The sequence below is a fragment of the Podarcis muralis genome, chromosome 2 (assembly GCF_964188315.1).
Source record: "Podarcis muralis chromosome 2, rPodMur119.hap1.1, whole genome shotgun sequence".
NCBI lineage: Eukaryota > Metazoa > Chordata > Lepidosauria > Squamata > Lacertidae > Podarcis > Podarcis muralis.
The window spans coordinates 78,246,214-78,271,895 of NC_135656.1; the positions used below are offsets into that span (position 1 = coordinate 78,246,214).

General features: G+C 39.9%; 1 protein-coding gene across 13 annotated transcripts in view; it reads right to left on the minus strand.

Annotated features, from left to right (window-relative positions):
• The window catches only part of IQSEC1 (IQ motif and Sec7 domain ArfGEF 1), a 311,041-nt gene that overhangs the window by 201,042 nt on the left and 84,317 nt on the right, over positions 1-25,682 (minus strand). For 3 of the 13 annotated variants that reach the window (XM_077924866.1, XM_077924863.1, XM_077924861.1), the window contains exon 1: positions 7,140-7,422. The exons of the other annotated variants lie outside the window; for them this stretch is intronic. In XM_077924866.1, the coding sequence (XP_077780992.1) occupies positions 7,140-7,162 (23 nt within the window). In that variant the 5' untranslated portion in view covers positions 7,163-7,422. Of the gene's footprint in view, positions 1-7,139; positions 7,423-25,682 lie in introns of those variants that run through there. 13 annotated transcript variants of the gene reach the window in all.

Consider the following 25,682-nt stretch of genomic DNA (forward strand, 5'->3'; position numbering starts at 1 on the left):
GTATCTGCTTACATGTACTTATAATTCCCACTTTCTGCTTGTTGGCTGCTGAAGTCTGCCCATCACCTCATGGACAGAAGTATCACTATTTTCATCTATGAAATGTTAAAGGGTATGGAAACTTGTATGAAAACCAAGCAGTTCCTGTAAACAAACACTTACAGTTTGAATTGCTGTAAGAATGGGAGATTATGGCTGCTCAATAGGTGAAAAATTGAGACTGAAAGACTGCGCAACTTTTTGAAAAATGCAGCTGAAGTTTAGGATGAATTGTCCTTTTACAATTACACTAAAATGCCTCTGTGTGTAGTTTAAAGAAAACTATTATTTTTAAATCACAGGCTACATGGTGGGGTGACATTTATTTTATCCATTTAATGAGGGGGCCAAGTGGTCCAGCCTGTCTCTCTTTCCCCTGAAAGGTTTAGGGAGATATCCCCACACCTGCAAATGGATTTCCTGGTATGACCATGTAAGCATCTAATGTCACCTGCTTTTGTGCTATCAATTTTGTTCTATAAATTTTATCTCCCACTACCTGACCTTTTTGGAAACATGTTCGCTTTACCCCCACCCCATCCCCTCAAAGGACTAGAAAAAACCCACTGTGAAAGTTTGCCCAAGCACTAGTTATAATGGCCCTTATTTAACAACATTAAGCTGATGGCACCCATTTGTTATCTGCCAGCATTTCTACAATACTACATGCCAAATCAAGTGCATATTAAAATTTACTAACTAAATCAGATAACATTTCCCATGTGTGACATACCGTAGAGCATTAAAATTGTTTGGATCATCCAAGATGAAACCCATAATAAGATCAAACCACTCTAATGCTAAAACAAAGGCAGAAGAAGCAGAACAAATTAAATATAAATTTATTCTCTATATACATTTAGCTTCTTTTGGTGATTTTCCACAGTGTATTTGCCTTCGACTGAAACATTTTAATCGCGCACTTAAAAACAACATATGACTTTCTTGGTTTGTGAAGCTCTTAGTGGAATCCTAGAATGACATTTTTTAAACGACTATTAAAGAAGCAAATTGCAAATCTGCATTGGAGTGGAAATTCCAACAACCTGATAAAAATGAGTGGTATCATCTATGTTATTAAAACATCATCAACAGGAAAGAGGGGGGAAAAGATGATAAATATTCTAGGGAAGGGGTGCAGTTCAGTGGTAGAGAATCAGCTTGCATGCAGGCTACTGGGAAAGACTCTTTGCCTGAAATCCTGGAGATCTGTAGTCAGCCAGTGTAGACAGTACTAATTTAGATAGACTAATGGTTTGGTATAAAGCAGCTTCCTTATACTTACTATAAATTAAAAGTTTTAGAATGCATTCCTGCCCCTATTTGCTCCTATAAATTTCCCTGGAATCAGTGGGACACACCATGTATCCTGCATCCTATTTGCACAGGTTATTCACTGGAACTCCCAACTTCAAAACATTGGCTTAGTTTTCTTTTCTGATAGAACTATGACCTAGAGATTGCTCCCCCACCCCCAGTGTGAGACTTCAGGCTGCAACAGTACCATTTTGAGAGAGCTTATGTAGCAAGATCAAGTCCTGGCTTTTTCATCATAGTTAACGAATTTAAAGCGGTCCATGCTTTTAATAGCCATAACTATGATCAAGTCTTAACTAGGCACAGACCTTGACCATGGTGAAAGCTACTGGGGATTTTGGCTCCGCTGACCATTAAGTATGATTAAAGCTTACATCTGTACCAACCTTAGGCATTCTCAAGGAACGCTGGCAAAATCCAAAAGGAAGAGCTGAACCTTCATCCTCTTTCCAATCTCTTAACCATGGTAACCAGCCCATACAGTGTGAATCATACAAATCCTCGTTAAAATACATGTACACTTAGAACTGAAAACATATGGTCTGAAACTAGTTATATTTGCATTGATGTTTGCATGGTCCCCACCAGAATACGGCTATGTGGTTGTAGAAAACTCCTCACTTTATTTTCATATGCACAATGTTAAAAATTGAGATTATCAGCCTAAGGAGCAGTGCTACTGAAAGTTCATTTCATAGATAAACTTAATGAAGATCGTCGGTTGAAAAGAAGATTGCCTCTAAATGCAGCCACCACCCCCAAAGAACACACATCACAATCATAGTAATTATTATTACTATGTCTAGATATTTGGTGATCTACACTTCAATTGAGAATTTAGAAACAATTAGCATGATCCAGTCCCAGCATGAGAATTCAGAGATACAGTATAAGGAACACTCGCACTCATCTGCACCAGTGGAGAAGCTTCAAAATAAATACTCAGACTTCCCAGGTGCCACACCAATGCCATGCCCAACTTAACATGATGGGGTATGGGCATCCTCCCCTCCCATCAGCATCAAGCTGCCTATGTATTTGCATGTAGACTGCTAGTGCTTGGAATGCATAGAAGACAAAAAAAAAAAATCATCTTCTGGGATCAAATCAAAATATATAGTACAGCATTCTGATAGCAGCCTACCATATGTCTTTGGAAGCTTTCAAGCAGAGCAGGGAGACGATGTCTCTCTACTGTCACTAGCATCTGATCTTCAAAGGAATATTACTTCTGAAAATGGAGGATCTGGCTCACTCTGGTGAGCAGATACAGGAAGTGTGCATATGTGGAAACTATATTGAGAGAGCACATTTCAATATCAACTGAGAATTATGGATTTAGCAGTCAGAAGGATTGAATAGATTCTTTGTGCAGTGGCTCACTGACTCTTATAAACAAGACACTGATTTCTGGATTTGGGTAGCCACTGCAACTCACTCTACGCATTCCTTCCCAGTCTGAAACTCAGGGAACCATATAGATTTGATCTAGACACAAGCTTTCTTCTCTTTCAACAATTAGACATGCTATCAGTGCATGGAAGGGAGAGTAGGATTATGCTTGCTGGCCCTGCTGCAATCTCTGTCTGTTAATATGGCTTTGTGTATGCAGAGCCTATGCACATAAATTCTGTTTCAAAGCAATATAGGGACATTGGAAGGTACAGCCAATGTGCATTGCCTGTACACAGATCTGCGTGAAAAGAAAGAAAAAACCTCTGGGAGGGATTGTCCTTCATGGGCTGTGTTGATGTTGGGACTATGGTGTGACTTTGCTGCATTTGCCCGTAGATAAGAAACTGAAGTACGCCCTAAGCTTTTGCTATAAACCTGTATGTCCTGTGTGGCATAGTGGTCAGACTGTTGAATTCTTGGTTAAAATCCCCTTGGTTAAAATCAATGGGTGACCTTGGGCCAGTCACTTTCTCTAAGCCTAGCCCTCCTTCACAGGGTTGTGAAGATAAAATGGGGGGGGGGGGGGAAGAACCATGGTACGCTACCTGGAGCTCCTTGCAAGAAAGGCACAATATAAGTGTAATATAGTAGTAGTAGTAGTAGTAGTAGTAGTAGTAGTAGTAGTAGTAATAATAAAGGTATATGAAATCATGTGTCCACATAAACTAATCAGATGAACTGTTCATTTTAAATTGATGACTGATTTGGAAATCACTCCCCGATTCTATACAACCATAATGGATATTAGAATCCTGTGATACAACACCTTGACAATTCTAATTCAATAGAACTGGCATACATTATGACTCACAGCTATAGCATGAAGTGCTTAAGTAAAAGCAAAAGATACCCACCAGACATGAAAGAAAATGAAATGTGGCTAATTGGCAAAACTCACTTGACTTCCCTTATGAGAAGACTCCTATTAGATTCTGTCACAGACTTGCTTATTAGCATGGTAAAGAAAAAAGCCCAAGCTAATTCTTTTCTTTGCTGGAGTATATGAAGTTCTTTGCAGATATTTATTGCTAACCTACACAGCAGAGCTTCCAGAGCTTCTTAATGCAACTTCTAAATTCCATCACGAATCTTAAAAGAATCTAGGGTTTTCCAAATGTATTGCCTTTTTCAGAATGGAGATAAGCCCATTTTTAAAAGATTATACTCCACCCAAATAAAACATGCTATCGAAAAGGAGTTTTGTTTGTTTATGCTGTCACCAATAGGCATAAAACAACTAGCCTTTCTAGAGATTTCCGCTTTGGTCTCATATCTTTATGAGTCATATTTTCAGAGGTTATTTTTAGCTATGAGTTTTAAATAGGTCATAACTCTTTCCAAACCTTCACCAACAGCTAAGTAAAAATTCCAAAATGATATGCATTCCTTGGTTTCAAATAAAAGAAGGTGGTGTGTTTATATCAGAAAATCAGTCAATCACAAATTGGTTCAACAACAGATATCACCTTACCTATTATATTTCTCTTCTAATGCTGTTTCTAAACATCTACAACACTTCGTGGCTATTTTAACAATGCAATGTTAGCTACATAAAACATACTGTTCCTGTCTGTTACCCCTAAGTAACCAATTTATTTTCATCAGTGCTCAGCAAGAGATGCCAGCGTAATATGCATGTTGTAGAATATAATCAACTTAGTTAACATTCCTAATGGTGAATTATTATAAATTATTAATAGAAGAAGCTGAAGTAGCAGAGAAATTTTAAAAGAACAGCACACAATACATTCCTGATAATTAATAATTTTCTCATGATTTTTTTTACTATGCAGCAATTCCATTGGGTGATATCTAACTAAGTCGGACTCAGAGTAGACTGATTGAAACAAATGGACTTCAGGTCCATGGATTTCAATGAGACTGAGTATGACTAACATCAGATATCAGATATCACCTATCAAATACTTAAGACAGACACATCAGAAAGCTCATTTTAAAAACAATACTATGTAGAAACAACATGGCAGTAGCTAAATGGAAAAATAAAAATATTGAGATGGTGAAAGGAAATCATTTATGGTAAAGCAAAGTTTGTTACCCAATATGTGTTTCATCCATGGAAAATCTCTTCTGCTAAAATAATAGAACCCATCTATGTTTCTGGTAAGGGGCTGAAGACAAGATTTTGAACACTTTTAACAGCTCAAAGTATCTGTTCATGGTGTCAGTGTGTCTCTGTGTGTTTTAAAGAAAAGCTCTTAAATATCCAGACACCATGAAAATATTTAAAGGCATTATTTGAAACATCAAGATACAATCTGTGCAGCCTTAATTTGATCTATACTTCTTGCCAGATATGACTTTACCTTTAGATATACTCTTAAAGAAAACAAATACTGCTTTTTTCAATTAAACTAAAATATAAAACTTGAAATGAAAGGAGACAAAGCCTTACATTCTACAATACATGTTCTCACATGGTCCTGGCTCTGTTACACATGGAAAGGATACATTGCTATTTGATTTTTAAAACCAAGCACTGGCATTGTAAGGAAGTAATCTCTAAACGACTCAAATAATTAGATCCACAAGGAAAACCTTCCTCACCAGGGCAAACAAGTAATGTGCTACGGAACTAAACAGTGAGCAGAAGTCATGGATCATCCTCGCCACCTTACAGGTCTGTATAACGGTGGCATTCTTGCTCACATATTGCTCGAGAAAACAATTAATGTTGTTATATGAACGTAATATATTATCATTATAGTTCTATACTGGACAACATATTATGTTTTCCTGCACGGATTATACAAAGTCTATATAATGTTTGCTAACCCAAACCAAAAAATCAGAGCCTCTGCTAACTAATACAAATGAAGTCTAGTATAGTAGCAGATTTTTTCCATCGGACAAAATAGCACTAAGACATTGGATTGTTCACCATTTAGAGTACAGAATGCAGATTAAGTTATTGCCTGAATCCAAGCACGGAAAACTGGCATAAAATATCAGCAATCATCCAAATAGTCAAAGAGATACTTCTTACTTTCACCCCAAAGCTGCAATCCTCAAATGTACTCATCTCAATAACCAATATTCTGGAATAAGTTGTTCCAAGGGTTTCCTCCCACAATAATTCCTCCAGAACTACTTTATTAAAGTTAATGGCAATGGGCTGTGGTTTGAAATCTTGATCCAAAAGCAAGCAAAGTCAACCTTTTGGATTAAAGCCAGTTTATTCCCACTGAAACCTTTCATCCAAGCAATAGTTACCTGTGAATATAGAAGTTTTGCTTCTTAAAATGGAATACTGGGTTTAAATTTAACTTCAGCTGAGTTGTACAATTCAGACTTCAATTAAGGTGAACTATGGCAAGGTCTGTGCTGCATAGCACCTCTCTCGTACGTGGCTGGTTTTCAGGAAGTCTATTTGTGGGGATAAGCTTACTGGGAACTGGCGGGTCAAAAAATGCAAACTTACGCATTACAGTAGTAGATTTGAACATTAACCACATTCTGGTACTTCTATTGACATTAACAATGCACAATACGATTGCAATAAAATCAAAACATATTTGAAATATTGAACCTTTTGAATTCTGTGCTTCAGACAAAATGGTGGAATTAGCATAATACAGTGAAATATACTATCAGGCATTCATCTGTTTTTTGTCTAAATCTGCTTAAAGTGATAGGCACGCTAGTATAATTGACTTTATGACTGCAGGTTCATGAATCAAAGTCTATGGTGTTCTTCCAATATATTCACCTCATACAGTCTCCTTATGACTGCAATTCCCCACCAGGTTTGTGGAAACTATAATATCATATCATCAAGAAAAACCCCAAAAGCACACACATTGCTCTGAAAACCAAATCCCTGCAGTGTTAATATTATGAACAATGGCTTATCTAGTACATTAATACTGTGCCAAGCAGCATGAAATTATATATTGCTGTGTCACAAGCAGCATCAAGGACATATATATCTAAAACCATTTTCTAAATAAGCAATTAACAAAAGCATTTATACAAAATGGAAGGTATTTATTATTGAGAAATACTCCTAAACAAAATCTCTTTCAATCACTCTTTTGCTGAGAAATCCCATGTTTAAAATAGCCAGGTTTGACCAAATCACTAACAGGTCTCTCTTTATTTCCTACGATGCTGAATTATTTCAACATTTGCAGTCCTGAAGCCATTCAGCTACAGAATTTCAACATGCACATCAATGTGGTACTGGAAGGTAACACCCATAAAATGGTTCATGAAGAGAAAGCTGCCGTACTATGAATGAATTGCTATTCTTATTCCCATCTTCAATAATATGGATGCTAATGGATAACAAAGAGGAGAATACTTACAAATTACACCTTCTGCAAGCCATCCTTGATTTTTTGAGAAGACTCTTTGTTTCTTTTCTTCTTCTAAGGTAGAACACGTCTCTCCTCCAGGAATCAAAATTCACATTCACAGCTTTCACAGACTCATTCACTCTCAAAGAGGAATACCACAGATAAGGGAACCTGTGATGTAACCAGCATCAAATGCTGCATCAGATGAACCCAAGGGCTCTAAGGGGCTATATTTTGCAAAAGGAAAAGGTTTTTCTGAGAAGGAGGAGGAGGATTGGCAGTGTGCAAGCCACGAGAACGGGACTCACATTTATGCTCTCTGTCTCATGAGAAATCTTCAATTTATAATGAGATAATTGTATTTAAAATAGAACCCCAATTGCATTCTCCTATGTTACTCTGTTTCATATTTTTTAAAAATCAGATGATACAGTTTTAGAATTCACCATCTTTTCATGAACAGTGTAGTACAGTCCAAACTAGGAAAAGGCCATTGGTCCTTTTATCTCCATGGTAACAGCAGCATCTGTGGAGGCAAATTCTACACCCTTCTTTACTGCAGAGTCAATATATAGTGATACACGATGCTGCTAACTGACAAAGCAGAAGATGGAAGAAAAACAGGTGAATGAGTATATATTTTGGTAATTTGTTTCAGAACAACTGCTTTATAGCAATATTTAGATGTAAAGGGGCATTTTTGTTTTACATGATAATGATAATCCTTCCTTCAGTCTGCATTAGAAGTCTTACTCTGTGTGCATCATAGTTCGTCTGCTGCTTCCAGTATAGGTATTTGAGGAAGCTATACACATGCCTCTTTGATAAAAAATATGCACACCATGTCTTGACAATCAGTGTACACATAAAACACCTTAAATATAAGAATATTGCACCTAATTTCCACACATCATTTAAATTATCTGAAATCTAATCATATAAAGAAAACTTGCATTACAAAATGTTTGATTTTATTAAAAAAAACAACCCTCTCCTTCCTCATTTTCTTCAACTGTTCCCTTTTCATGATGTTTCTCCCTTCCAAGGCCCATTTACCAAAATGTCTATACAAAATAAAAATGGAATGGGGAGTGGCACTCTTACTACTGAACCATTTCACTAACAGCTCCGCTAGAATAGAAAGAAGCCTCATACTGTGCTTTCTTTGAATAAAGACCCCTGAGCAACATTTCCTCTAAGGTGATAAAATCTAGTCAGGGACCCAAGGAATCAATTCACTCATAACAATCTCACTGACTGCCATGGTGAACAAGGGAAACTCACCTAAATTTTAGAGTGATTCAGCATTCTTTCAACATAATTAAGATAGCCAATCTGTCTCTTTTGGCAGATGAGTCATTATGATGCCCATCTGCTCCCATTAGTAAGTAAAATATATTACAAGGACAATGTATATTCATGGATAAGCCTAAGGTATGAACAAAAAGCTATCATACAGCCTGGAAATGTTTCAGCTACCTAGAAGAGAAAGTTGTCAGACCAATGTTGATCATCACCACAAGGTCTAATAAGATTCTTAAGTAGCAGAGGTACATGGGGTTTTGTGAATGGTGACATGCTTAATAATTTAAAGAAGATAAAGTAAATAAGGGAAACATATTTTATAGCTGTGTTTGTAACATTTGGCATGCACATCTGAAACTGCCCAACCTTTCAACATTAGGTGGATCTTCGTATATTATATCTCAATTTTCCTTCACTTTGAATTAAGGTTATCATTTGGCACACACATACAAGGAAGCAATGGATTGTGGGCATCTGTCCCAACATTTCAACAAACTGGTTTGCAACTAAGCCTTCTCTGGAGCAAAGTAAAAGGTAACTAAACTGAGTATTTTCCAAATAAATGGATCGTATGGGAAATCTTTTATAATGTAGCATTGTCACTAGTTATCTAAGTGGATTTGTTACTAAAATGACAGTTCATTTAAATAATAGTACCTAATTTCACTTAAGATGGCCATGCATTTAAAAATTAATCAGAGTTGCAGAAAAGCCTTGCTATTATTAATTGATTGTTATATATGAGAAAGAAGGAGGGAGAGGGAAAGAGAATGGCAGCAGCAATTTAGCACAGTTAAAAAAAAAATTCCTGTTAAAATATTTTGAAAAGAATAATCATGGCAATGATGTAAAATTAAACTGAAGCCTCTTGTCTGCAAGGATGTGCTGTTTTCTAAGCATTTATGTCCTATCTTCCTATGCAGCTTACGTGTGCACTGTTCATTTGCATTTTTGTATGCTTAATCCTCTCCCACCATAGGGATAGAAAAGTCCCTTGTTGTAGCAATCCTTTCACTAGATTACAGTGGTACCTCAGGTTAAGAACTTAATTTGTTCTGGAGGTCCGTTCTTAACCTGAAACTGTTCTTAACCTGAGGTACCACTTTAGCTAATGGGGCCTCCCACTGCACAATTTCTGTTCTCATCCTGAAGCAAAGTTCTTAACCTGAGCTATTATTTCTGGGTTAGCGGAATCTGTAACCTGAAGCGTCTGTAACCCGAGGTACCACTGTATCAGAAATCATTCAAATCTACTAAAAACAATGTTCAGCTTTACCAATGCATTTACCAATGCCCCTCACCCATGTTATTCTTCAAGACACTCTAGGTCACTGGACTTCTACAAAATTGTAGGATAAAGGCGAATATAACTCTAGCATGTTTGAATCTAATTAGTGCATGAAGGAGTTACCATAAGCTGTCCTGCCAGGTTTGGTCTATATCCTCACCTTGAGACGAAGTGGGTCACCAAACCTTATCTCTCACTCTCCAAGTGGATTTCAGCATGTAAGGAGCTCAACCACATGGCTTTAACCAGCCTCTTTTGTTTCAGACCAGAATGGAGTCTGAAACTAGTAGCTTTCTCTACTAGTAGTTTAGAAACTTTTACCTTTTGTAACTAAGCAACATTTCAACTGCCTGTGCATCTTTTCTGACTGCTTTATGGAAAAGCACCTGAATCTGACCTTTGAAGAGTTTTGTAAGTAAAGTATTTTATGACCTACAAAATGTGTGGTCCACCTCTATGCTAGGGAAGTGGGATAGCTTGAAAATAGCTTTTAAAAAGTGACATTCTGGGACTTACTGGAAGGGTACATTTTTACTGTTTTACAGCCTATATTCCCATTCTTTTCTTTCTTGTATGTTTTGTGATGTTAAATCTCTGCTAGGGTTTTCTCACCAAAGTGTACTTGGCCCCAACGTGGGTCTTGGCTTCCAGGGTTCCAACAGAAATGACTGTATGGCAATATGAGGCCCCAAAAGTAATTTAGTACTGGGGGATATTCCATCACTCCCTGACCAAAATACTCAGGATGATAATGAAATCAGAGGGGCACCCAAAGAAGAAAGTGTCATAGTAATGGGTGTATTCAATTCCCTTACATATACCAGATAAAGGAATGCTCTGGTCACAGCAAATGACTACTACACTAAATGACTGTGCCCTAAAACACTGGAATAAACTCCAGGGGAAGTGACTCTCAATAAAACAGTAAGTGGTTCCCAGGACTTAGTGAGAGATCTAAACATCACTGAACTATTTGGAAACAGCGGCTACAATGCTATCAAATTCAAGATCTATGTAACTGGACAATTGCCAAGCAAGTCCAACACCTATGAGTTCAAAAGAGGAAACTTCTCCAAAATGAGAAGTGACTGGCATAAAAGAAATTGAAAGGGAAAGTCAAGAAGGTCATACTTTTCCAGAACATATGGGGATTACTCAAACCCACACTATTAGAAGCTTAACTTGAATGCATACCACGGGTCAGGAAAGTTACCACCAAGTACAAAAGGTCATGAGTGCGATTAGCAAGCAACATCAAGGAAACTATTAACGGGGGGGAATGATTTGTTCAGAAAACAGAAGTCTTGCTCAAATGGAGGGGGGGGGGAGGAGGACAAACTTGTACAAAATAACTACATGTAGGCAATAGCAACACAAACCAAAAAGAACTTTGAGAAGCGTATCACGGAAAACATCAAGATCAACTATTTTTTTAAGTATTTCAACTGGGTAGGAAGGTTGGGATGAAAGAGGGTGGAGCAAGAGTGTGCTAAAGGATCATAAGAAGATTGTATATGTCTTCACTGCAGAAGATGGAGAGTAGATATTGATGCCTGAACTGTCATTTTCAGAAAGGGAGTCTGAGAAACCAAGGCAAACAGCGGTAACAAGTGGTAAGGTTCTTGGCTTTATTTACAAGTTGAAAACAGACAAATAACTGAGTCCAGATTATATCCATACAAAACTTCTTAAATAACTCAAATGTGGAGTTTTCTAACAGAAGCTGCAACATGTCCTTGAGATTGATCTCAGCAATAAAAGACTGGAAAGTGGCCAATGAATAATTAAAAAAAAAAAGATGCAAGAAATTACAGGCAAGTTAGCTGAATGACTGCTCTGGGTAAATTGGTGGAAAGTATTATGAAAGATAATGTTACTAAGCATATAGAAGGACAAGTCTTGCTGAAGAAGACTCAGCATAGCTTCTGCAAAGGTAAGTCCTGCCTCCACAACATTTTAGAGGATATTAATAGACATGTGGATACAAGTCATCTAGTAAACATTATTTACTTGGACTTCCAAAGTATGCACATCAGATACAGTTCTTTAAGCGGCAGATGATACTCAACTTCACAGTTAACAAGATCCTATGGGGAGGGGTAATTTGGTTGTGAAAACAGACATGAAGAAATGTCTTATTCAAGGACAATTTCTACCTAGCTCCCAATCCGTCAATCTGTAAAGTGGCAAATCTTCACACATTTCCAACAATATTTAAATGATTTCTGTGTGAAATTTTTGAGCCCAATTCAGCTCTGGCAGGTGAGGCTTCACAAATATGCAGTGCTGCTCTGCTGCCAGCACGAGGGCAGCACATTAAGTGCATCCCTTGGTTCCCATCACTACAGGGTGTTTTAGAGAAGAGTCAGGAGGTTCGTTGATCGAGCTGAGGCTCCAAGAATAGAGAAAGAGGCAAGTTTTGCCAGTCTGCCCTCCTTCAGCCACCTTCCACACTGCTTTGAAGGGTTCCCCAACTCTCTGGAGCAGATAGCGGGGGGCCACAGGGGAAGTGGTAATTGACAAAAATCCCATCTTCCCTGTTCCACTGACAAAATGCACCAAAGTCACACAACTTTCCTTTTGTAATGGCTTCCCTGCCCCATGCTCTTTAAAGGAATTGCTTCCCTGCATATCTCACAGGTCCTTCCCAGTAACTTTACATATAAGGGGAATGATTCCATAGTGAACAAAACTTTCAAAGAATAATATATTTATGGTAGTTATTCCACACAGAGTTTGGTTAATTCAAGGCATGGAATTCTAAAATCTCCAAGACACTGGTCTTGCTTTCTTGATCTTTCTTAAATTAGGTGGCCTATTGCCACAAGGAGCAAAAAAAACTGTAGCCTTATGGGGCACCATGGGGCGTTGTTCCTGCTAACTTGCTTCAGGACCTCCAGTGGTTTGTGGGAAATGGGGAGAAGATTGTGTTCCCCATCTAAGCAGTGATGAGCAAATTGTAAAGTAGAAACAGGAATGCAGGAGTCATGGGGCCACCATCCCACCTCTAGTCTGATCAGAATCAGGCTTGCATTGACAGGGTCAGACGAAGATTAAGGGCTGAATGGTGAGAACCTGGGTTGGGGGAGGGGGAACTCCCCTTTATGCCTCACCTTCAGCTACTTTGGAAAGGTGACCATGGAATCCACCTCTCCACTTTGACCCTCCTGCAGCCTTAGTGGGGCTGGGGAAAGCTCTGACCAACTGAGGGGTGAGGCTGAACCAAAGGTGTGTCAGTCTTGTCACTTACAACCACACACTACCTTCACAGATTTGAGCAGGACCTCCCCCCACACCATGACAGAAAGCACACTTACAAGCTTAACAAGGGGAAAGAGTCTCAAAAGTGAGTGTGCCACGCCTCATCTTTTAAAACTTGGCAAGAGGGGCAGTAAAACCTGTTGGGACATCTTCATCACTTCTGTCCACTTCTGAACTTCTTGCCCTGCTCCTGAACTCCCTAAACCATGACCCCAGAGCTCTGTGCCTGCTGTTGAGGCTGTACTCTTACCTGCCTAAATAAGATTTATTTCTTACAAGTAAGAGTGTCTGTCTGCGTGTTTTAGGCAGGAGCCAGGATAGCAGAGGCGTGCCTTTGCTCAATGGGATCTCTAAAGCAAGGCTGAGACCAGCTGCAAGCGAAACAGAAGCCCAAACAAATGCAAACTGGTGTTACAATTCCATTGTAAGTGGCTTAAGGGGGGGAAAAGAAGTGGATTGGTTAGGCAGGCGCTGGACAGACAAACAGATGGATTCTGGTTGACTGCAGTAGCCCACTTATAATATAAAACAGGCATAGGCAGACTCGGCCCTCCAGATGTTTTGGGACTACAACTCCCATCATCCCTAGCTAACAGGACCAGTGGTCAGGGATGATGGGAGTTGTAATCACAAAACATCTGGAGGGCCAAGTTTGCCTATGTCTGATGCAAAAGGTCCTGACCCTGGCAGGTGACTCCATAGTCAGAGCAGCAGTGACCCAGGCCATCCCAGACAGACAGCTTTAACAAACACATTTGCTAAACATGTTTTGGGAGAAACAATTATTGCTTAAAAGTGCTTTCTTCAAGACACCACTCTGCATTCACATCCTGTTTAAACACTTCTTGTAATTGTTACTGTTCTTATAAACAATTGAAGGAAGCTCAAGCAAAACACCTAGCAAGGAGTCTTGAAATCACAACTTGTCAGCTTGATGAATTGCACCATTCCTTCTGATTCAGAGAATGTGTTACTACACATAATGCAAATAATGGACCACTTTCCTCATGTGCTATTAACTCACAAGGGTTGGTGTTATGATCCATCATGTATGTCAAAATTATTAACATAACAACTGAAATGTTTAGTCCAAAAAGTGCATAATTTTGTTTCATTACATGCTCCCCCTTCGCTCCTGTTTTACCGCTACTACAGTTTACTTATAGGTTCTATACAACTGACACTAAAAGGGAAGTTAACACTTTCATACAAACACAATGCTATAGTGATAAATAAATTCGCAAATAGAAGGGGAAGAAATGGAGGCAGTGAGAGATTTTACTTTCTTGGTCTCCATGATTACTGCAGATGGTGACAACAGTCACAAAATTAAAATATGCCTGCTTCTTGGGAGAAAAGCAATGACAAACCTAGACAGCATCTTAAAAAGCAGAAACATCACCTTGCCAACAGAGGTCCGTATAGTTAAAGCTATGGTTTCCCCAGTAGTTATGTATGGAAGTGAGAGCTGAACCATAAAGAAGGCTGATGACCGAAGAATTGATGCTTTTGAATTATGGTGCTGGAGGAGACTCTTGAGAGTCCCATGGACTGCAAGTAGATCAAAACCTGTCCATTCTGAAGGAAATCAGCCCTGAGTGCTCACTGGAAGGACAGATCCTGAAGCTGAGGCTCCAATACTTTGGCCACCTCATGAGAAGACTCCCTGGAAAAGACCCTGATGTTGGGAAAGATTGAGGGCACAAGGAGAAGGGGATGACAGAGGACGAGATGGCTGGACAGTGTTCTTGAAGCTACTAACATGAGTTTGACCAAACTGCAGTGGAAGACAGGAGTGCCTGGCGTGCTCTGTTCATTGGGGTCACAAAGCGTTGGACACGACTAAACAACTAAAGAACAACAACATATTTATGAATATAAAAAAAAATAACTTCAGAGTTCTCAAAGAACATGCAGATATAAGTACCACCAGCTGCTTTTTTTTTTTTTTAAAGAAAACCTTCATACATCAGGTAAAATACACCCGGGGTAGCTCAGGATATTTTGCAGTTGTAGGCAAAATGTCCCCTTCTGGCCCTCCTCCCTGTTGCCGGCCTTGCCACCACAACTGCACCCTTGCCCATGGCTGCCCTTCTGCTGCTGCCATGCTGAAGGTGCAGTATTAAGCAGTGGTGGTGTAGGCAAAGCCGTGGAGTGGCTGGCAGCAGAGCAACAAAGAGTCAGAGCTGCCACCTGAGGCAAATTGCTTCACCTCATCCCACTAAAGTGACAGCCTTGAGTACACCTTTAGATTTCAGGTGGAATGGTTGATGGAAACTAGGCCACAGTGCATTAGAAATAGTCAAAAGATTGCCTCCAACCTAGTAGATACAGCACCACAATGAATAACTTCCTTATTGCTTTTCAGCACAAAGTCATAGGAAAAAGAATTCAACACTACCCTTTAATGATAGAATGCAACAATGTAGACAGCAACTGAAGAATGCAATCATTCTGGCATTTCAGTATACAAGGAAAAGTAGCAAGCTGTTACACCTAGTCTTACAAGCATTGCAGTAATACAATTCAGAAGCTGGATTGATAAAGTATTTGCACATTCTGGCAGTAGATAATTAAACACCACTCTATTTTCCTTGTTCATTACCTAGTTTTTGACAAGAATGTCCTATATTGTATCTGAGAAACCTCTTGCAGGAATCTTTTCTTGCTCATTAGATGTGCTGTTTTAGGAAAGTCGCCTCCTCTCTTTTATAGATAAGAGAATTGAAAGACAAAACAAGCTCAAGTTTCTTCAAGTTTCCAGTTACAGTTCTGAATGAGAGCTGGAAAAAAGGAGGAGGTATGGAGAGCTAGTTCGAAGGAGCAGTCATGTTACATTTCAGGAGACCTGCTAATGCTATCTAATTTCTCACAACAAAAAAAAATTCCTTCCAGTAGCACCTTAAAGACCAACTAAGTTAGTTCTTGGTATGAGCTTTCGTGTGCATGCACACTTCTTCAGATACATGCATGCACACGAAAGCTCATACCAAGTGTGCATGCACACGAAAGCTCATACCAAGAACTAACTTAGTTGGTCTTTAAGGTGCTACTGGAAGGAATTTTTTTTGTTTTGACTATGGCAGACCAACACGGCTACCCATCTGTAACTAATTTCTCACAGTCAAACTTCTAGCATATTTTTTTTCATAGTTTAGCAAGTCAGGAAATGGGCACTGGGACTACATGCTGTTTCTTTCTTTGCTCTTTGACTTTGGTGCTTAAAAAAACCTGATCTGTTTAAACCAGTTCTCTGTTAGGTCTAAAGTAGGGACTCTAGTTTAATGTTAGGTGTTTTTGGTTTTTTTAATGGTTTAGCATCCTGGTTGGTAAGCCAATATAACAGATTTAAGCTGAACAGGATTAAAGTGCCAAAGTTGCTACACAAAGGTATTGCACAGGGGAAGGGCTGGGGCAGGGGTGGTTGGTCCCTGCTTGCAAAACCATCGCTTAGTAAACTGGGACTGCTGCATGCAAAGGGCCCTTTTGAGGCCATGATTTAAATCACACATAACAACAAAAGTGTGAGTCCTCAACATGAACTGCTAGAGCAGCTCACCCAGCATGTCTATTACACCAAAGGAGTACACAGAGTACACAAGCAAGATCTCCAGTGTCATGAATTCATTACTCCAGCGCAAACAAAAATGCTTCAAATGACACGAAAGAAATCAGGCCAAATCCACACTGCTCGGATCCCTTGCTTTGAATATGCATTTCCTGTGGCTAAATATTGTTCTGTTCCAATATTGACTTTTTTCTTGTTTATGCTTAAAAACAATTTTTATTGTTGAAACCTATAAAGGCAAGCATAGATTAATGGGGATTCTTTGGCAGCTCAAAAAACACTGGACAAACCTTTGGATCCATTTCAAAATAAATTGTAGTGCTTTCAAAATGAAAGCAAATCTGTTTAAACTCTGGTTCAATTAAACAACCAAACACAGTATTTATTTTTTATTTATATTAATAGCCTTTAGGGTTAAGACCCTAAACACACGTACAAAGTTGCATATTTCAGTAGAATCGCTAGTTCTATTAAGTTGATTTAACCCATTATAACACTGGGATGGAGGTTGTATATGGCATAGACAGTTTATCCCATGGCCCATTCTACTTGCTGATCTTCAGTCAGTTACAGTGGTACCTCAGGTTAAGTACTTTTGTTCCGCAGGTCCGTTCTTAACCTGAAACTGTTCTTAACCTGAAGCACCACTTTAGCTAATGAGGCCTCCCGCTGCTGCCGCGCCGCCAAAGCACGATTTCTGTTATCATCCTGAAGCGAAGTTCTTAACCCGAGGTACTATTTCTGGGTTAGCGGAGTCTGTAACCTGAAGCGTATGTAACCTGAGGTACCACTGTACTGATTAATTAGGTCAATCTATTATCTTATTCCATGCCTGCTAATGCTTTACTGAGGAGTAGTTGATGGCCTAGCACATGCTTGTTAACATTCTTGAAGAACTCTAAAACAGTGGTTCCTGACTTATGTGAACACAAGGGTTCCCTTTAAGAATGTTTTCTATCAATCTACCTGGAATTAACCTAACCGGCTTGCCATTGTGTGCATCACTGTGTGCAATTAACCCCTTTATAAAACATTCCTCTTCAACCAGGCCTTTGGCATTCTATGTCCTTTTAAATGTGTTTGTGGGTGGGAGGGTAATTGTTTTGCTTTGTTTCTGTTTTTATTATGTACTTTGTAGTTTTATTCTGTATTTTTATGCTGTGGATGTTTGGATGAAGGGTGGTATACAAATTTAATAAATCAATAAAGCAATAAAGTAATTGCATTGTAGCTCAACAGCACCATATAGGGTGTCTGAGTTTGCATGCCTTCCACAGTGCATTCAAATAAGATGTCTATCCACTGTTTTGTTTTTGAATATGCATTCTAAATTTAATCAGTTTCACTGAAAAGCTAACTGCTCAGAACTTGCTACCTCTTTCTATATGTAAGAATGAAGAGGTTTAGAAGGTAGCACTGGTCTCTAAGTAAATTTCTAGCTGGCTACAGAGACCAAGATCAAAGACATCAGAACTGGAGCAGATCACATGACTGGGGCAAATAACATTTTATCACCACCAAATGAATGAGGATGCGGTAATTTAGCTGACATTAGTTTTGAGGGATTTATTAATTTTATATTTAGATTTGTTAGATTTCTTACTAGTCTCAGATGCGCGCTCTCTCTCTCTCTCTCTCTCTCTCTCTCTCTCTCTCTCTCACACACACACACACACACACACACACACAGACACCTTCACTTACAGTCTTGTTTCCCTTTAAACTCAGGAGCCCCAATCTGCTCTCCCACAGAACCTCACATCTGCAATGAACTCTATTTAAGCTCTGATCCCCAAGACTTTGCTCAAACAGATAACATGCAACTAAGCTAACTCAGATTGACTTTATTGATTATACATGCAGGATTTACTATCTGAACACAATGTGCTGTCTCGGGAAATGGTTTGTTAGGTGAGCATTCGCATAATGATTTGACAATTTCCATTGACTCCTATAAGAAATTTTCTAACGCTTTCCCAACCACAGAATTTTGGAATTCCTCAAATGATTAGAAAACACAAGAAAACTGTGACTGTTGCATTTCCTTTTTCCTCTCCTTTACCCAAATAAAATTCTTTATCTGTTGACAGAAGGCTCCTGTTCTATGACTGTTTCACAAGGTTTTTTAAAGTTTTGTGACCTTTTATGAAATGATGAGTCCTGGAGGTAGGGTCTAGAAATTCTCCAAGCAGCTAGACAGACTAGAGTGTGATAGGAAGGTCATGCTGTTGGGGGGAAGTCTCTCTCTCTCTCTCTCTCTCTCTCTCTCTCTCTCTCTCTCTCTCACACACACACACACACACACACACACAAATCTCTTATACAAAGGCGGTAAGACACTTGTCTCAAGCTGTGATAAGGATAAGAAGAAGAAGAGGAGTTTGGATTTGATATCCCGCTTTATCACTACCCGAAGGAGTCTCAAAGCGGCTAACATTCTCCTTTCCCTTCCTCCCCCACAACAAACACTCTGTGAGGTGAGTGGGGCTGAGAGACTTCAGAGAAGTGTGACTGGCCCAAGGTCACAAAATAATCATACAGCATATAGAAGAACAAGTCCTGCTGAAGCAGAGCCAGCATGGCTTCTGCAAGGGAAAGTCCTGACTCAAGATCCTATTTGAGTTATTTGAGTGTGTCAGCAACCACATAAATAAAAGTAATCTGGTAGGCACAATGTACAATGACTTTCAAAAAAACCTCCTATGTAAGCTTAGAAGTCATGGAATGAAAGGAGAGATGCTCTTGTGGATCAGGAATTGCTTAACTAGCAGGAAGCAGTAATAGGAATACAGTAAATAGACAGTTCTCGGAATGGAAATATGTAGAAAGTGGAATGCACCCAAGGCTTGGTATTGGGGTCTTCATTTTTAACTTGTTCATAAATGAGCAGTAAGTTGGCTAAGTTTGCTGATGCTCAAAAGGACCTCGCTGAGCTGGGTGGCAAAATGGCAAATGCAATTCAATGTAAAAAAGTGTGAGGTGATGCATATCAGGGCAAAAAATGGGGTCTGACTGGTGACTGACTAGGAATGAAACCTTGGGGTCATAGTGCAAAGCTCAATGAAGGTGTTGGCCCAGGTTGCAGCTACTGTGAAAAAGGCAAATTCCATGCTAGGGATCATTAGGAAAGGAATTGAAGATAAAACTGCTGGTATCATAATGCTGTCATACAAATCTATGGTGTGACCACATTTGGAATACTATGTAAAGTTCTCAAAAATGATATTGTGGAGTTGGAAAAAGTTTTTAAGGCAATCCTGACCCCTCCCATATCTGCTATAGCAGCTGTGCTAGACAAGCCTCATAACAACAGATGGTATAAAAGCTTTCAGCTCATGCTGACTTTCCAGCAGCCCAATCAGTCACATGTTTTTTCTATTTAGAGATGCATGGGAGGGACCTCATTGCCATAGCTATACTTTTGAATTAGTATTGGCTGAGGGGTGTAGAGAACTGACTAGCCAGAGTACAGGAGACTGACAGAAATGCCTCTGTAAATTACGGAAGTATAAAATGTGTAGGGGACAGGAAAAAGTGTGTGGCTTTAGGTTTTTGGGAAAAAAATAAATGCTCTACATCTTCACTGGGAGGCCTGTGATCCAGTAGTCCCAATGACCCATAAAATGCATTTATTAGTGAAATATAACATACAAAATATATTTTAGGGGATATTGCCTTGCGAAAATGTTGTATAATATCACATTATCAAAAGCATATTTGTATTAAGAAAAATTCACATTAAAATGTCGATGAATTTTCATTAGTTTAAAAAAATCACAAACTGATATGAAAATGTGGAGAACTTAAGACTGGAAAACGAGAAACCAAAATCAAAAAATTTGCCCATCCCTACAGACAACCCAACTATTTTTATTATTTTACCATTAAGACTCTAATAATTATTCAAAATTGTATAGTGTTATAAAGAGAAACCCCTAAAGGAAAGCAGTAATGGATTAAAGAAAACTGTTTAGCCTTGATATACTAATAAGCTTTTTCTTTAATAGGAGAACGAGGTGAGGTTTCTCCCAGGAGGATGGCAAAGGAAGAAGCTTTGCTGGAATTATCACAAGTCTTGATAGTTCAATGATCATTGTTACTGATTACTGTTCAGTTTGCATCTCACAAGATTTAAAATATCACAATACCTTAAATTCTTCATCAAGTGTGACACTATACACTGGGGATGATACAGCTCAGTTTCTAACTTGCCTCGCTGCTAAGAGTCTCACTTTGAGCCTTTATTGAGACATTGATATAAGATGGCAGTAGACTGCCTATATTTAGCATTTATTTATAGAGATCTGAGTCACTGACTAATATTGCTGCATTCCTGAAAGGATAAAAAATTAGCTAGGGGAAAAGTGCACAAATCACCCTGCTCTCTCGCTCTCTCTGTGTGTATTCCAAGGACACTTGGGAAGCCTTACATTTGCAGGCATAATTATGATGACTCATTGATCTATTCAGCAATTTTAATTTAAAACATGGCACTGGATTATTCATCAGATACTGGCGCATATGCAAAGCTATGTGTGCTTTCCTACGAAAAGCCTCTCTCCCTCAATCTGGTTTGAAAAAGCAAACTGAACGTCATCAGCTAGATTGTATTTCCGGGAAAGACCAGAGAGGGGAATCGTCACTTTTAGCAGCGCTTCCTCTGTTGAGGATGACAGAACTCTTCAGCTATTGTCAAGTCAGATTGTACAACCGTGACAGTATGAAGTAATAGGATCCTGTTTCTTTGCTCTGGCATTCTATTTCCTGGCAATAATGAGCACAGGCTGCTAAGAGACTAGCTTTGTTCTCTTCTGAAAAACTGGATGTTTCTAGCAATCATTTCTATTTTGCCAACATGTAAATTGTAAGGGCCCAATCATATGGAAGAGGTTGATTTACATCAGCAAAAGCAGTAAGTTGTGCTGCCATGAAGGTGCATGGCGCAGGCCTCTCAAGTATATTTTGCTGTGCCTCCAGCCAAAGGCAATAATCATGTGAAGAGGAAACAAATATTCATGCAGGACTTTGCCAGTTTTTGTAAGGGGGAGAACACCATCATATTATTATGCTACATGTATTCTGGCCAAGCTGCAGGATATCTGTACTGCTACACTGGCTTGTGTTGTAAATACTGTGACCTCCCTTGTTTTCCAATAAAATTGCATTGCAATGGCAAATAGGAGATGCAGAAAACTTAAGAATGTTTTTCTATGAACTATTCCACTGCAAAGATCACAGAACACTGCCTGATTTGTTATATGCAGCTCAGCATAAGCTACAGCTGATGATTCAATTTTTAAAAATTCATTGAATCTCAGTGATGTGTCTCAGTGATGTGTCTATAAAAGATAAAGTGTTACAGATGTTCATTTCAAATAGGGAAGCTTCTGTGAGTTATTGCTAAATGGCTGTTAATTAAATTAAGAATCCTTGCTGATTTCTTCAGGCACAGCTTCTAAGTGCTTGAGAGGCACTTTGAAATATTATGGTAGTTTGAAGTGGAAAAATAGATTTGATTTATCACATTGTTACCACTCCTTGATTCACCTCATACTTAGGAGAGTCAAGGCTCAGAATTCTGGGCCTAATACAGCAGTAGTCGATGTAATTTTATCACAAAATGAACAAAATCAAGCAACAGTTTCCCTTTTTTGCTGCATTTCCTTGTGGTGTCTAAATTCTTTTATGTATCTGCCAACTCTCAATCTGTCTGTCAAGAAATTTGTTAACCCCTCCCCTCCCACCTCCAGCAAAATGTCTGTGTTATGAGATAAAATTGAATCGTCACATTTCTACTACAAAGGAACAAAGCTGGATATGTCAATTATTAGTGACATATGAAAGCTAAACTGTCCCACCAAACCCCCCTTGATTAATGACTTTGCAAAGACAACCAGTTGCTGAAATACCTGGAGCCAGCTAGCTTCCTATTCATATTTTATAAAGTTTAAAAATTCTGAATATTCAAAGGTGACTAGCTGATGCCTTGAACCCTAACTGAACCACACCACCATCAGTGTTGCAGGTTCCACTTGCTACTCTTGTCCTCCGAGACACTAAATTAATTTGGGCATTTGTGCTGTCCAGCAGAGCTTTTCTGGGTAGTGTGGGGTCCCTTACAGTCTGGTCTGAAGGTGGTGGTAGAACCAATGGTAGCTCACTGTGACTTGTTTGCAAAGTACTTTTAGGACAAAATCACTTGCATCCACTAGGATCTTAACTCCGCTATTGCAGCAGATGAATCTCTAGCGGTGTCCAGTGCACTGTCTGTTGTGTTATATGAGTTTCTGTTGGTAAGTCTAGAGCAGGGGTTGGCAACCTGGTCCCTACCGCCCAAGTGGGCGTTTCAGGAGTCTAGGTAGGGGCTTCTACAGCACAAGCTGTAGCACTGGTGGGCGGTAAGGAAATTTTACCATCAAGAAAGATGCATTAGTGGGCGGTAGGTATAAAAAGGTTGACTACTCCTGGTCTAGAGGATGTGGACAAGGTGCTTGGATCAGTTAAGGTGACCACTTATGGTCTGGACCCTTGCCCCTCTCAGCTGAAGAAAACTAGCAGAGAGGCAACAGCTGGCTGGGCCAGGGATGTGATTAAAGCCTCCTTGAGAGAGGGGGCAGGCCCTGCCTTCCTGCTTGAAGGGTGGCAGTGGAAAAACCACTCCTCAAGAAACCCTAAAAAGGTAAAGGTAAAGGTACCCCTGCCCGTACGGGCCAGTCTTGACAGACTCTAGGGTTGTGCGCTCATCTCACTCTAGAGGCCGGGAGCCAGCGCTGTCCGCAGACACTTCCGAGTCACGTGGCCAGTGTGACGAAGCTGCTCCGGCGAACCGGCACCAGAGCAGCACACGGAACGCCGTTTACCTTCCCGCTAGAAAGCGGTACCTATTTATCTACTTGCACTTAATTGTGCTTTCGAACTGCTAGGTGGGTAGGAGCTGGGACCGAACGACGGGAGCTCACCCCGCCGCGGGGATTCGAACTGCCAACCATGCGATCGGCAAGTCCTAGGCACTGAGGTTTTACCCACAGCGCCACCCGCGTCCCTCAAGAAACCCTACCTGGATTCAAAAGTCTAAGTAACTACTGTTCAATTGCCGATCTCCGCATCTGGGGCAAGGTTCCTGAGTCGGTGGTCACAGACCAGATCTAGGGACTCTTGGAGGAAACTGATTTTCTAGATGCATTTCAGTTGGGGTTTTGGCCTGATTTTGGCACAGAAGCTGCTTTGGTCGCCCTATATGATTGCCTCTTAAGGAGCAGGTACATAGCTTGGGGGTCCTTCTGGATCCTTTGCTGTTGCTTGAGGCTCAAGTGGCCTTGGTTGCATGGAGTGCCGTCTAGCAGCTTCAGCTAGGGGCCCAGCTGTGCCCCTATCTGGACAGGGACAACTTAGCCTCTGTCCTCTATGATCTGGTAACCTCTAGTTTAGATTACTACAGTGCATTATATGCAGGGCTGCCTCTTAAGGCAGTTCAGAAACTTCAGCAGGTGCAAAATTTGGTGGTCAGGTTGCTCACTGGAACAAGACAATTTGAAGATATTACATCAATCTTGGCCCGACTTCACTGGCTGCCAATTAGTTCCCAGGCCCAATTCAAAGTGCTGGTTTTGACCTATAATGCCTGAAATGTCTCAGGACCACAATAGCTCAAGGATTTCCTCTCCCCATATGAACCAACCTGGACACTCTTCATGCACTTCCTTCACAAGAGGTCCAGAGGGTGGCAACACGAGACTGGGCCTTTTCTGTGGTGGCTCCTCATTTGCAGAATGTTCTCCCCAGGGAGGCTCACCTGGTGCCTTCAATACATAGCTTTAAGAGCTAGGTGAAAACATTTCTCTTCAACCAGGCATTCAGCTGATTAACATTATATGGCTTTTAAATGTTTGTTAGAGGGGGTAACTGGTTTTGTTTTGCTTTATTATATATTTTGTATCCTCATTTCATATTTTTCTGTTGTGAACCACCCTAGGATCTTCAGCTCAAGGGTAGTATACTACTACTACTACTACTACTACTACTACTAATAGTAATAGTAATAAAAAAGTAGTCAGAGGTTTTATAACATGAGTTAGTGTACCAGTGGAGCATGCAGTTATAGCTGCAAATCCTCAGGCTCAGTTCTCAGCAAATTTACTGGTTAAGCTCAGGCAGTCAACTGTGGCTTGGCTCAAATGTTATAAGCAACTAATTTGTGATCAGGAGCATTGTGCATGTTCATGTAGTCCCTCTTCCTGGCAGTTACCTGCCATGATATCTGAATTGAGTCTGTATCTCAGTCATAAACTCCTCTGCGTTATTGGTAGTAAGAATACTAACACTGACCTATCATGTAGGTTTGTTTTAAGCAGGGGTCAGCAAACTTTTTCAGCAGGGAGCCGTTCCATTGTCCCTTAGACCTTGTGGGGCACCAGACTGTATTTTGAAGGGGGGGGGGGGGAAATGAAAGAATTCCTACACCCCACAAATAACCCAGAGATGCATTTTAAATAAAAGCACACATTCTACTCATGTAAAAACACACTGATTCCCGGCCCGTCCACGGGCCAGATTTAGAAGGCGATTGGGCTGGATCCGGCCACCAGGTCTTAGTTTGCCTCCCCATGGTTTTAAGGAATACTAGGACTGGAGTAGTTAGGAAACGTAGTGCATGATACCAAATTTATGGTAGTGGACCTAGATAAATTAATAATTCCTTGTCAGATTTGCTCCAATTGATTTGTTAAGCCTGCAGGCTTGATTATTATAATGTACACCATCTGGATCTGACCTTTGGAAACTAAAACTTGCCACTGTCAATTTGCTGATTAAACTTAGAATCATAGAATCATAGAGTTGGAAGAGACCACAAGGGCCATCGAGTCCAACCCCCTGCCAAGCAGGAAACACCATCAGAGCACTCCTGACATATGGTTGTCAAGCCTCTGCTTAAAGACCTCTAAAGAAGGAGACTCCACCATACTCCTTGGCAGCAAATTCCACTGTCGAACAGCTCTTACTGTCAGGAAGTTCTTCCTAATGTTTAGGTGGAATCTTCTTTCTTGTAGTTTGGATCCATTGCTCTGTGTCCACTTCTCTGGAGCAGCAGAAAACAACCTTTCTCCCTCCTCTATATGACATCCTTTTATAT